Raw genomic sequence first — 10,439 nt, forward strand, 5'->3', positions numbered from 1 at the left:
ATTTAAAATGCCATCAATATATTTATTTGCCAGAATCTTCCCTCTCTGTAAAACTTGAGTGCTCATTGCTGAAAGGAAGGAAGAATAAATCCCCATGTATGAGAGAAAAAGATTCTCCTTCAAACAGCTGGTGAATGAATGGGTACAAAATGAAGGCAAGAGGAGAGAGGAGTGTCACCACTGCAGGGACAGCCAGCTCCACTGACATCGTCCCACATCATGCTCCAGTGCCTACAGCAAGGACTCGGGCTCCCCTTCCCTGCCCATGTGGGTCTCAGCATCTCTGAAGCAGCTCCCTTTCCTCAAAGAAGAGCTCTCTTGATGGCTGTTGAACTGATAAACTCGTCGCTTAAACAAGCGATGGAGCTTCTCCTGGAACTGGTTCCCAATAAAGCAGTACAGCAAAGGGTTGATGCAGCTGTTGGCGAATGCCATGCAGATGCCAAATGGCAGTGCTGCGTCGATGATCCCTGTCATGTCACAGTTGTTAATGATGTTCATATGAGCCAAGGCATCCAAAAACGTTAATATGTGGAATGGGAGCCAGGAAATTAAGAAGGCCACAACAACAGCAGCCACCAGCTTTAGGACTTTATCCCTCTTCTGCTTGGTTTTCCCAAACTCCTGTGCTTTGAGCAAGTGCCTCCTGATCCAGACGTAACACGTGGTGATCACCGTCAAGGGGATGAAGAAGCCGAGTGCATTTTTCAGGAAGGCTGTTGCCACAGACCAATTTGCATAATTCTCATGAGGAAAGGCCATAATGCAAGCATTGACCCCCAAGCTTTCAATGTAGTGAGTGTCACGGAAATAAAAAGTTGGGAGGGAGGACAAACAGGCAAGGCCCCACACAACCAATGCTATAAAATAAGCTTGTTGTGGAGTTCTTCTTTTAGAGCGAATAGGATGGACAATAGCGTGGTACCGGTCCATGCTCATGCATGTAATGAAAAATATACTTGCAAACATGTTCAAGCACAGGACAGAACTGGAGATTTTGCATATAAGAGACCCAAAGAGCCAGTTGTACCCCTGTGCATAGTAGGTAGCCCAGAAGGGAAGGGTGGCAAGGCACAGCAAATCTGCCATGGCCAGGTTGAAAATGTAGATATTAGCAACTGTTTTTGGGCCACTGTGACGACAAAGCACCACAACCACCACACTATTGCCAACCAACCCCAGAACAAAAACCACAGAGAAGAGTGCTGGAATTAGAGAAAACTGATAATCTGAAGAGGTAAGCAGGCAGGGAGGGGGCGAGCGCAATGCAGCTGATGAGTTTGTCAGTGCTGTATAGAGGACTTGGAGAGTTTCTCTGGTGGTGACAACCAGGGAGTAGTTGCTCTGCATGTTGGTGCTGGTGGAAAAGGAGGTTCTGCAGGAAATTCATGTGCTAGCAGCACTTTTCTATCACATCGCTCACCTGCAGATCAGAAACTGTGTGTTAGACTTGCACTCTGCAGCTGTCTTAGCTCTGGAATCACACAGTCACAATAAAATAAAAACCATTTTAAATTATGTCAGTAAGCTGAGTGCTGAAATACCAGGCAACCCTGCTGGACTCCTTTCCTCCGTCCCACTGACAGGACACAATTAGCCCTACGGAGGTCACCGCACTTTTTCATTAGCCTGGCAGAGAAGCGAGCAGCTGGGTTTTATCTGTGATTACAGACAGTGCTTTCTGTGGCCAGCAGAGCAGAAAGATTATTGACTCAGGAGCTGGAGATACTTCGGGAACTTCTGTGACCAAAGGTAGCACTGAAGCTCCTCGTGATCCTTTTCTCGGCTTTCTCATACTATTTCCAACACTCTGCGCAGTTAAAATAATGTAGAAAGGCAGCACTTGCCAGTGGGGATCAGGTACTTCACACCTGAGGGTCTCCTGGGACTTCACAGGCAGAAAGCAGGCTTTTAACAAGGCTATTAGGAAAGCAAGCTTTGACTTTTTTTTAATTCACAGAGCTGGTTACAAAGACACTGAAGGGTCTTTGCAAGATGTCATTTACTGTCAGAGTCCTTCTCAAAGCAAATCTGCGTCTCCTGCCCTCATGACAGCTTTTAATCAGAAAAGTAAAAGAAATATTTTCAATGTAGGTATGAGCAATAGACAGTCAAGTACTCAATCATTGCAGGCATTGGATTTAACAGTAGCATTTGCCATTCCTTTAGAAAGATCAGGACTGGGTTTCAGTAGGGGAAAATGTAGCAACAAAACAGCTAAAATAGGAGAGTTAATTAACCGGTCTGTCTTTGTTCCAGTTCAAAAGCTTGTGTCTGCACTCTAAGCAGGGCATTTTTCAAACTTTAAGACTTTGTAGTCAATAAAGACGATATCATACCCAAATATTTTATTTTTAGATAATAGAAAGAGACAATTTCTTTTTAATTAAGTCCTTATGGAACCAGTCAGGCATTTAAGAATTCTCAAGGGGCTCTAAAAACAACAGACATTTTGACCAAGACAAGACAACAGAGTTGGGTTATGATCTCTCGTTTAACAGAAGGCAACTGATCATTTCAAACATATTTTTCTGTATTAACAGTTCAGTGTACCGTAGCTTATCATTTGCTCAATGCAAAATATGCAATATGCTACTTTGAATATACTGACAAAAATTTAATTTTAATTATATTGTCTCAAAAATGAAAATTCAATAGGAGAATATTAATGCACATTTCTGCAGAGTTCCAGTATTTAAAGTCCCAAATACTGGATCACAAGCCTATGTTCTGTAATCAAACAGGTCTTAAACCAGAGGAAAGCTTTTTGTTTGGGGATGGCAAAGATTCAGAGGAGGGTCTGGAGCCGCATTTTGCCCTTAACTCTTATGTCCTGAACCCTTCACTTCAACCTGCAGAACTAGTCATGAAGTGTTACGTATCTGACTTACTCCGAGAGACCACACCATATTTAATTTTAGCTACGTTACTGAGAACAAGGTTTCATTGACAAACACGCTCCCCCCCCCCCCCCCCGCACATGAACAACTGGTAGCTTAGAATCTGCTTCTAAACTAGTCATTCCTAGTATTACAATGAGGCATTTTATCACAAATTGAATCAAATCAATGGAAATTATGTTCTAACAGCAGATAGAAAACATACCTCCCAAACCTCACATTCGTCTGGATGTAGCTGTAGAATTACATGCTCCTTTTTTCTGTTTTCCTTCTAGCGAGTATCATCACCAGCAATCTGCTCTCTCATATCTTCCGTTTTCCCACTGGGAGACTTTAACCTACATAACTCAAGAACTGAAATATGAATGCCTGCCAGCTTCTTTTCCTTTTGGAAGCAAAGCAGTTTGAGAACCCCCCTTTCCAAGGCCACGTGAGCACACACAGTAAATCAGGAGAGAGGAACAAGACAACCAAAAAAAAAAGAAAGCGAGCAAGAAAGAAAAAGGAAATTCTCACAAATATCTCTGCAGGTTTCTACTGCGGCTCTTGGGCCAGGAGGATACACCCACATGCAATGCCCTTCTGCCCCCCAGGTATACATGCAACACACGTGAGTCTCTATGCAAGGATTCATGCATCTCAGAGGGCAGGGGGATTCCCATGCACTCTGTGGAGTCCCAGAACTTGCTAACACATTTGAGAGTGGAATAGGCTGTTAGTCCTGGCAGAGCTGACCATAAAGTGAACACACAGAGACAGAAAGTGGAGGAAGATCACAGCATCCACACCAGCATTTCCTGTGTAAGGTGGCTGATTCTATCTCCCAATTAGTAGGACAGGAAAGCCACTGCCCAAGTCCTTGCAAAGACATGCACACTGCTGGAACCGAGGAGAGCAGCAGGACAAATCCACATGGCAGAGAGCAGGCTTGGCTGTGAGACTGCACCAGGGTAGCACACAACCAAAGCGAGCAGATTGGCAAGGCTGTGTGCTCATGCCAACTTCCCATTCACAGAGAAGTGAGTTTTTACATCTGCTTCTTCTTCGCGTCACATGCTCCGCCTGGCCCCAGCCTCCTCTCCCTGGAAGGAGCTCCAAGGGGGCTGCTGGAGAATAAGCACTAGGGCAAAGTAAGCACCCATAAGCCTTAAACATTTTGCCCTGATACCCTCAATGTGATCTCCTCTGCAGCAGCAGCCCATCTGCTGGGGACGTGTGCTGTGCTCCCCAGGCAAGGCTGCACATGCCAGATGGAAAGCAACCACAGAAGTCCCTGCCAGTGACGTGTCCCTTTGCCCCAGCCAGGTGCTGCTGGCTGGCTGACCATCACCAGCCAGGGCTGGACCCAAGCTCATGCCATTCTTTGAACACCGGCACAGCCTTGCAGCGAGGGATATCCAACCATGGCGGCTTGGGGGAACCCTGGTGCCTGCCCTTGCTCTGGGACTGTGCAGCACACCAGAGGCAACAGGCATCACAGGCTCTATAAATAGCTCTGCTTACACCAAGGTGATCCAGGAGAGAGATGGAATGGAAAATAGCCTTTTACCAGCATCTTCAGAGGAACCAAGGGCCAAGCAGACTGTGGAGAGCAAGCTCACGTCTCTGCCCAGCTGTGTCTTTGACCCAGAAAGAGCTGCAGAGAGTGCTGGAAAAGCTCATCAGCAAACTCATATACATCCCCTGGAGGAGAGCACTACTTCTCAAGGCAGGGAGAGGAGTCCTTGGCAGCTTTTGGCTTTATGATCTGCCTCATATTAAGAGTCCAGCTCTTGGCATTTTCTGTGCAAAAGGAGACTGGGTTATTTAAGGAAGGGGAATCCCACGCAGCATTTCTATTTATCACAGTGCAGCTGATTTACTGCTTCACAGACACAACGACAAAGCAGTCAGTGGTCAGGACTGTCAGGCTGCAAGCAGGCACAATGCCTGTGCTTGGGGCAAACACTGGAAGGGAAAGAAAGCTGAAGTGTCTCAATGAAATGACATGCTGAGAGCAGATAAAACAGAAACAGACCCAAACATCAGAGGTATCTTGAGGGAGGGTAATACCAAATCACTGCACAGGATGGGAGACCTCATCTGTCCCAAAGGCTCAAGCACTGCGTGTCACAGCCAGAGTCAGACAACATACATGTCAGCACATCCTTGTTATCTCGAGATATACATGAACATCCCCAATGCACACACTCACCCATTCCATAAACATTTAGTTTGATTTTGGGGGCATCCCTTCCTCTTCCTTTTCCCACTCATTCCTCCCTACTCTCATTTGAGGTTGTCATGGGAAAGGCAGAGGAGGAGGGGAGACACCCTGGAACCACTGAAATTGGCATTACTCAACAAAAAATAAAGACAATTTGTAAAGGAAACAGTAACATAGCTTGGGGGCTGAAAAAGTCAAGACTTAACCAAAAAGCTTTAAGATTAAGATTTGCCCTCAGTTCCCACATACTACAACCACTACCAGGAGACATTAAGAGGCATTAAACGGATGATGCGCCTTCTAGAGACACGCTGCAAGAGCTCTGTCCTTTCTTCAAACCAAATATCTACCAAGCAGGTCAGTAGGAGCACGTGGGATGTGCAAGTGCAAAGTCATGTGTCCTACTGCAAAGGAGAAGAAATGCACCTTTTGCCACCGATCCCACCTGTACATACCCTGCCTTGGGTCTGGAGGACTGCTGGCTCTCAGGTGAGTGACCTGAGATGTCAGCACTCACTCTGACCCATATTCATTCAATTTTTTACTAACAGTATGTGACAGGACACCCTCAGCCAGGAATTCTTGCTGCTAGTTGCTTTGCACACAAACAACCAGTGAAAGATCTTGCTCTGTCCTTCATCAAACATCCAGCGTGCTTTCTAAGCAGAGGAAAAAGTCAAATGCATGAGAATGTTTATTTTGCAAAGATAACAAACACAAATTGTTCAGATTTAAATATAACATTTTCCTTTCCAGATGCACTTTTGATCCTCACGGATACTGACTGTGTCTATTCTGTTCTACCTCCAAAACTCTTTTAAACTTCGTGCTGGGTTCATAACTCTTAGTAGACAAGAGATGGGCCTGATGCACCTGGTGCAATGGGTGCAATGGGGTTATACCTCTGGCTGCCCTTTGCCAAATCCTGCTTCCATTCTTCCCCCTGCCAGGGCTCAATTGTTGTGGTTTAGCCCCAGTCGGCAACTAAGCACCACACAGCCGCACGCTCACCCTCCCCCCACAGTGGGATGGGGGAGAGAATCAGAAGAGCAAAAGTAAGAAAACTCGTGGGTTGAGATAAGAACAGTTTAATAATTGGAACAAAATAATAATAATAATAAATTCTAATGAGAAGGAAAACAACAAGAGAGCGAGAGAGGAACAAAACCCAGTAAGAAAACCAAGTGATACAACCGCTCACCACCTGCCGACTGATGCCCCCGAGCAGCGATCGCTACTGCCAGGCCAACTCTCCCCAGCTGATATACTGAGCATGACGTCATCTGGTATGGAATAGCCCTTTGGTCAGTTTGGATCAACTATCTTGCCTGTGCCCCCTCCCAGCTTCTTGCGCACCCAGCAGAGCATGGGGAGCTGAAAGGTCCTTGACTAGTGTAAAGATTACTTAGCAACAACTAAAACATCAGTGTGTTATCAACATTATTCTCATACTAAATCCAAAACACTGCACTATACCAGCTACTAGGAAGAAAATTAACTCTATCCCAGCTGAAACCAGGACATCAATGTATCCGATTCCTTATCTGATCCCAAGTTCTCACTCCAAAGCTCCATTTAGCCAATGTACAAAAACCCTCCCTCTTCTATTTCCCCCACTATTTCTTTCTTCCTCCCACTATTTCTGAGCATCGCCTGTACACAAATGGCTGTGAAATGGAAGGTACACCCGATATGGACACCCAAGCTGTCCATGCATAGGCATGGACCCCAAACTAAACCCCAAACTAAACCCAAAAAACCCACCTACACAAAACGACACACACAATTCAAATAGCAACTTTTGATCAGTTGTGCAAATTAAAAAAAAAAAATGATTCATTCACCCCAAGTCCTAGGTCTTGGTTTTTGCAGGGAAGTGCTGCTGTCAGGGATGGAATATTTCACACAGGCAGCGTATCCGACTGCACCAGCAGATTGTCAGAGCCAGCTCTTGAGGTTAAACCTTGCCAGCCTGCCAAATCCTCAAAGCAATGTGGGAACCAGATGCAGACTGTGTTCATGGGCTTGATTTGTTCATTTTGGAGAAAGCAAGAGGGGGAAAAAATCTCTCATAAATGGGCTCCCAAGGATGCATAACCCAACATAGGTCACTATAGCTCTGACCCCTTTGGTGCTGATTTACAGCAGGATGCCCTGACTCCCTAATTCTGGGGCTGGCAGCAGGAGCTGGGGACCCAGCACCCACACACGGCCAGGGGAGCGGTGATTTCCATCGTGCCACATGGCACATTTGCATTGCGCCGAATGACAGGCCTTTTGCACACATGCACTGAAACCATCCCACCTGCAGCTGGGTTCCCCCATGTGCTGGTTTTGGCTGGGATAGAGTTAATTTTCTTCATAGTAGCTCATATGGGGCTATGTTTTGGATTTGTGCTGAAAACAGTGTTGATAATACAGGGATGTTTTAGTTGTTGCTAAGTAGTGCTTGTACTAAATCCAGGACTTTTCAACTTCCCATGCTCTGCCAGGTGCAGAAGAAGTTGGGAGAGGACACAGCTGGGACAGCTGACCCCAACTGGCCAAAGGGATATTCCAGACCATATGACGCCATGCTCAGCATATAAAGCTGGGGAAGAAGAAGGAAGGGGGGAACGTTTGGAGTTATGGTATTTTGTCTTCCCCAGTAACCATTATACGTGGTGGAGCCCTGCTTTCCTGGAGATGGCTGAACACCTGCCTGCCCATGGGAAGGAGTGAATGAATTCCTTGTTTTGCTTTGCTTGCGTGCGTGGCTTTTGCTTTCCCTATTAAACTGTCTTTATGTCAACCCCCGAGTTTTCTTACTTTTACTCTTCCGATTCTCTCCCCCATCCCACCGGGGGGGAGTGAGCGAGCAGCTGTGTGGGGCTTAGCTGCCAGCTGGGGTTAAACCACGACACCCCAGCACTCCATAAACTTTTATATGCATTCCTCCTTCCTGCATTTGTTTGTTTAAGGGTTTCTTTAGGGATTAATTGCCCAGTCTTGCAAGTAAAATTGGAGTATCTGCCTTGTCTTTCCCCAGCCCCAGCACACTCCTGCAGAGAAGGCTGCTTTCTTGCATCCTTTTTGGGGCCTTAATGAGGAGAGCAGTTGTGAGCAGCGACCAGTTGAAAATTCATGGCCGAGGCAGTGAGCCCTGCTCGCACCCAGCATCTGTGGTTCTTGCCTTGGCATGCTGGGTCTTAACACTGTCTCACATACCTCTGAAGCATGATCAGTTCTGACAGTGGGTGTCTGCAAACCCAGTGTTTTGCCCAGGAAGGAGAACTACTAGCATTTTTAAAGGGAAGACCTTGGTCAGTGTTTCACTTTCCCTCCTGGAGCCACAATTTCATGTGGAAGCACTGAGCAGGCCTGGGGAAAGCCCTGCTTTTCCACCTTGCAGCAGCACAGCAGTAAACACAAGGGCCATCCAGCCAGGACCCATCAAACTACGGTATCACAGAGCTCTGGTCCCATTCATCTGCTGGAAGAAGTCAGGTTTTGAAGCAGTTCAGTGTCTAGAGTGTGGCAGAAGCAGTCTGGAGGGAAGAGGGATGTCCTTTCCACCTCTAGCATGCAGAAAACTTTTCCAAAGCATTTCTTTTAGGAGATGTTTGTGTCCAGCCAATAGCACTGCCAAGACTGAGATTATCCTGCATGATATTGTTTGTTCAAATAATTGGCCGTATGCATTTTACAAGTTACTAAAAGTAGTAAAGAAAACAAGCACATAAGTGACTTTGAAAACATGCTGCACCCATTGCTATTAAAGGCAGCGCATGCACATGTGCCCTGGCACTGCTGCCCGCTCTCGGGGGGGGGGAGCACTGCAGCACTTGGCCAGAGCTCTGTTCCCGAGTGCTGCACAGCTTCGAGCCATCGCCCAGATAAAGATAAACCACCAGGCACCAGGACTTGCCCACAACGGGCGTAGAGCCTAAATCCCGCTGATGCTGCTATGGTCAAAGCACAGCATTTCAGCAATTGAGACCTGCTCAGCCAGATTGCAACGGGAACCCACATTCAGCTTTCATAAAGAACAATTTTTCATCACAGGTAATTTTCTCCTGCTCACTTCTCCCAGACCAGCTGCTGTGATGAGCAGCAGAAGTCAAGACATTAATGCCCACAGCTTGTGGGAGAGAGCTCCTTCCTGTCTCACTTCTGCTTTATTAGTACTAATATATGTGTACATAACCCAGCATTTAAAGTAAGTGGGAGCATACTTCACATTTTTTTTTAGGGTCTCAAAGTGATTTTTTAGGAAGAGCTAGGACTCTGTGGCCAGTTTTATAGAGCTACAGAGTACCCAGCGGGCCTCTTTCCAGAGATCCTTTAAAAATAAAAATCTTCCTTCCTTTACTGTTTTGAACTATACTCACTGCAAGCATCATTTCCCACTTTTTAAGTGTTTTTTTCAGGAATTTCTCTAATGTACCAAAAATGCTGAGATACACATGGAAGAGAGTTCACCAGCTAGATAAAGCTTTGGGGAAGTCAGAATATTCCTGACACTTGGGTATTCCAACTTATTTAATCCTTCTTTTAATCAACAAAGCTATTAAGTAATTCTTAACCCTGCCTTTGCCCACCAGAAAGTTTAAAGAAAGCAAACCTTGCTCCTTTAACTCATTAGACAGCAAGACCATCCCAAATGATGTTTGGACTGCTAGTATCAAACCTTGATCCTGCAAAGAGAATATAGTTCCCTAAAATCCACAGTATTAGGCAAGGCTCTTGACATCAGCTACAAACAATTTCTGAAGTGGGTGTGCTGGGCTATAAATCCCAAATGTCAGATAAATCAGTGACTGAAGAAAAGACAAAACAAAATCATGGTCATGCAATGGGTGGAATACATTTTAACAGAAGACCTGCAGTGGCTCAGCCTTTCCATTAAAGCCAGAAGGATGAGCCACCTCAGCCAAAACACATGATGCACTCCAGAAAACCCTCCTAGCAGATGGAGTGAGACAACCAAAATCCCTGCATGTGGAGCACAAAGAGCTAAGCCTGGAAAAGACAGCCTAAGAGCTGAATGCTCATTAATTGAATGGACTATAGTGGGAAAGTATTTGTTAAAAAAGTAGCTAGAGAGAAAAATCGTGTGGTTGTTCTTCTCAAGGACCATGTCTTTACCTTGTCTCTGCAGCTTCCCATGTGGTAGCGATGCTGGCTACTGCTGACTACAGCAATGATGTTCAGGAAGCTGAAGCTGGACAGGCAAAGGAGCACTGGGCACTGCAGCACACACAGGATATACCTGTGATCATTATCTCGGATCAATCCCAGTAAAGGTTTAGCTCTCCACGGTGTTGAGCGATGGTACACTACTGTGTTGCTTC

At 45.9% G+C, this 10,439-nt stretch overlaps 1 protein-coding gene across 1 annotated transcript; it reads right to left on the reverse strand.

The window, feature by feature from the left end:
• Window positions 1–231: 231 nt before the first annotated feature.
• Window positions 232–1,350, reverse strand: AGTR2 (angiotensin II receptor type 2). The gene has a single exon (XM_072877260.1). The coding sequence runs from the start codon at window positions 1,348–1,350 to the stop codon at window positions 232–234; it is 1,119 nt and encodes a 372-aa protein (XP_072733361.1).
• Window positions 1,351–10,439: the final 9,089 nt, after the last annotated feature.

This window comes from Ciconia boyciana, chromosome 12 (genome assembly GCF_034638445.1).
Source record: "Ciconia boyciana chromosome 12, ASM3463844v1, whole genome shotgun sequence".
NCBI classification, from domain to species: Eukaryota; Metazoa; Chordata; class Aves; order Ciconiiformes; family Ciconiidae; genus Ciconia; species Ciconia boyciana.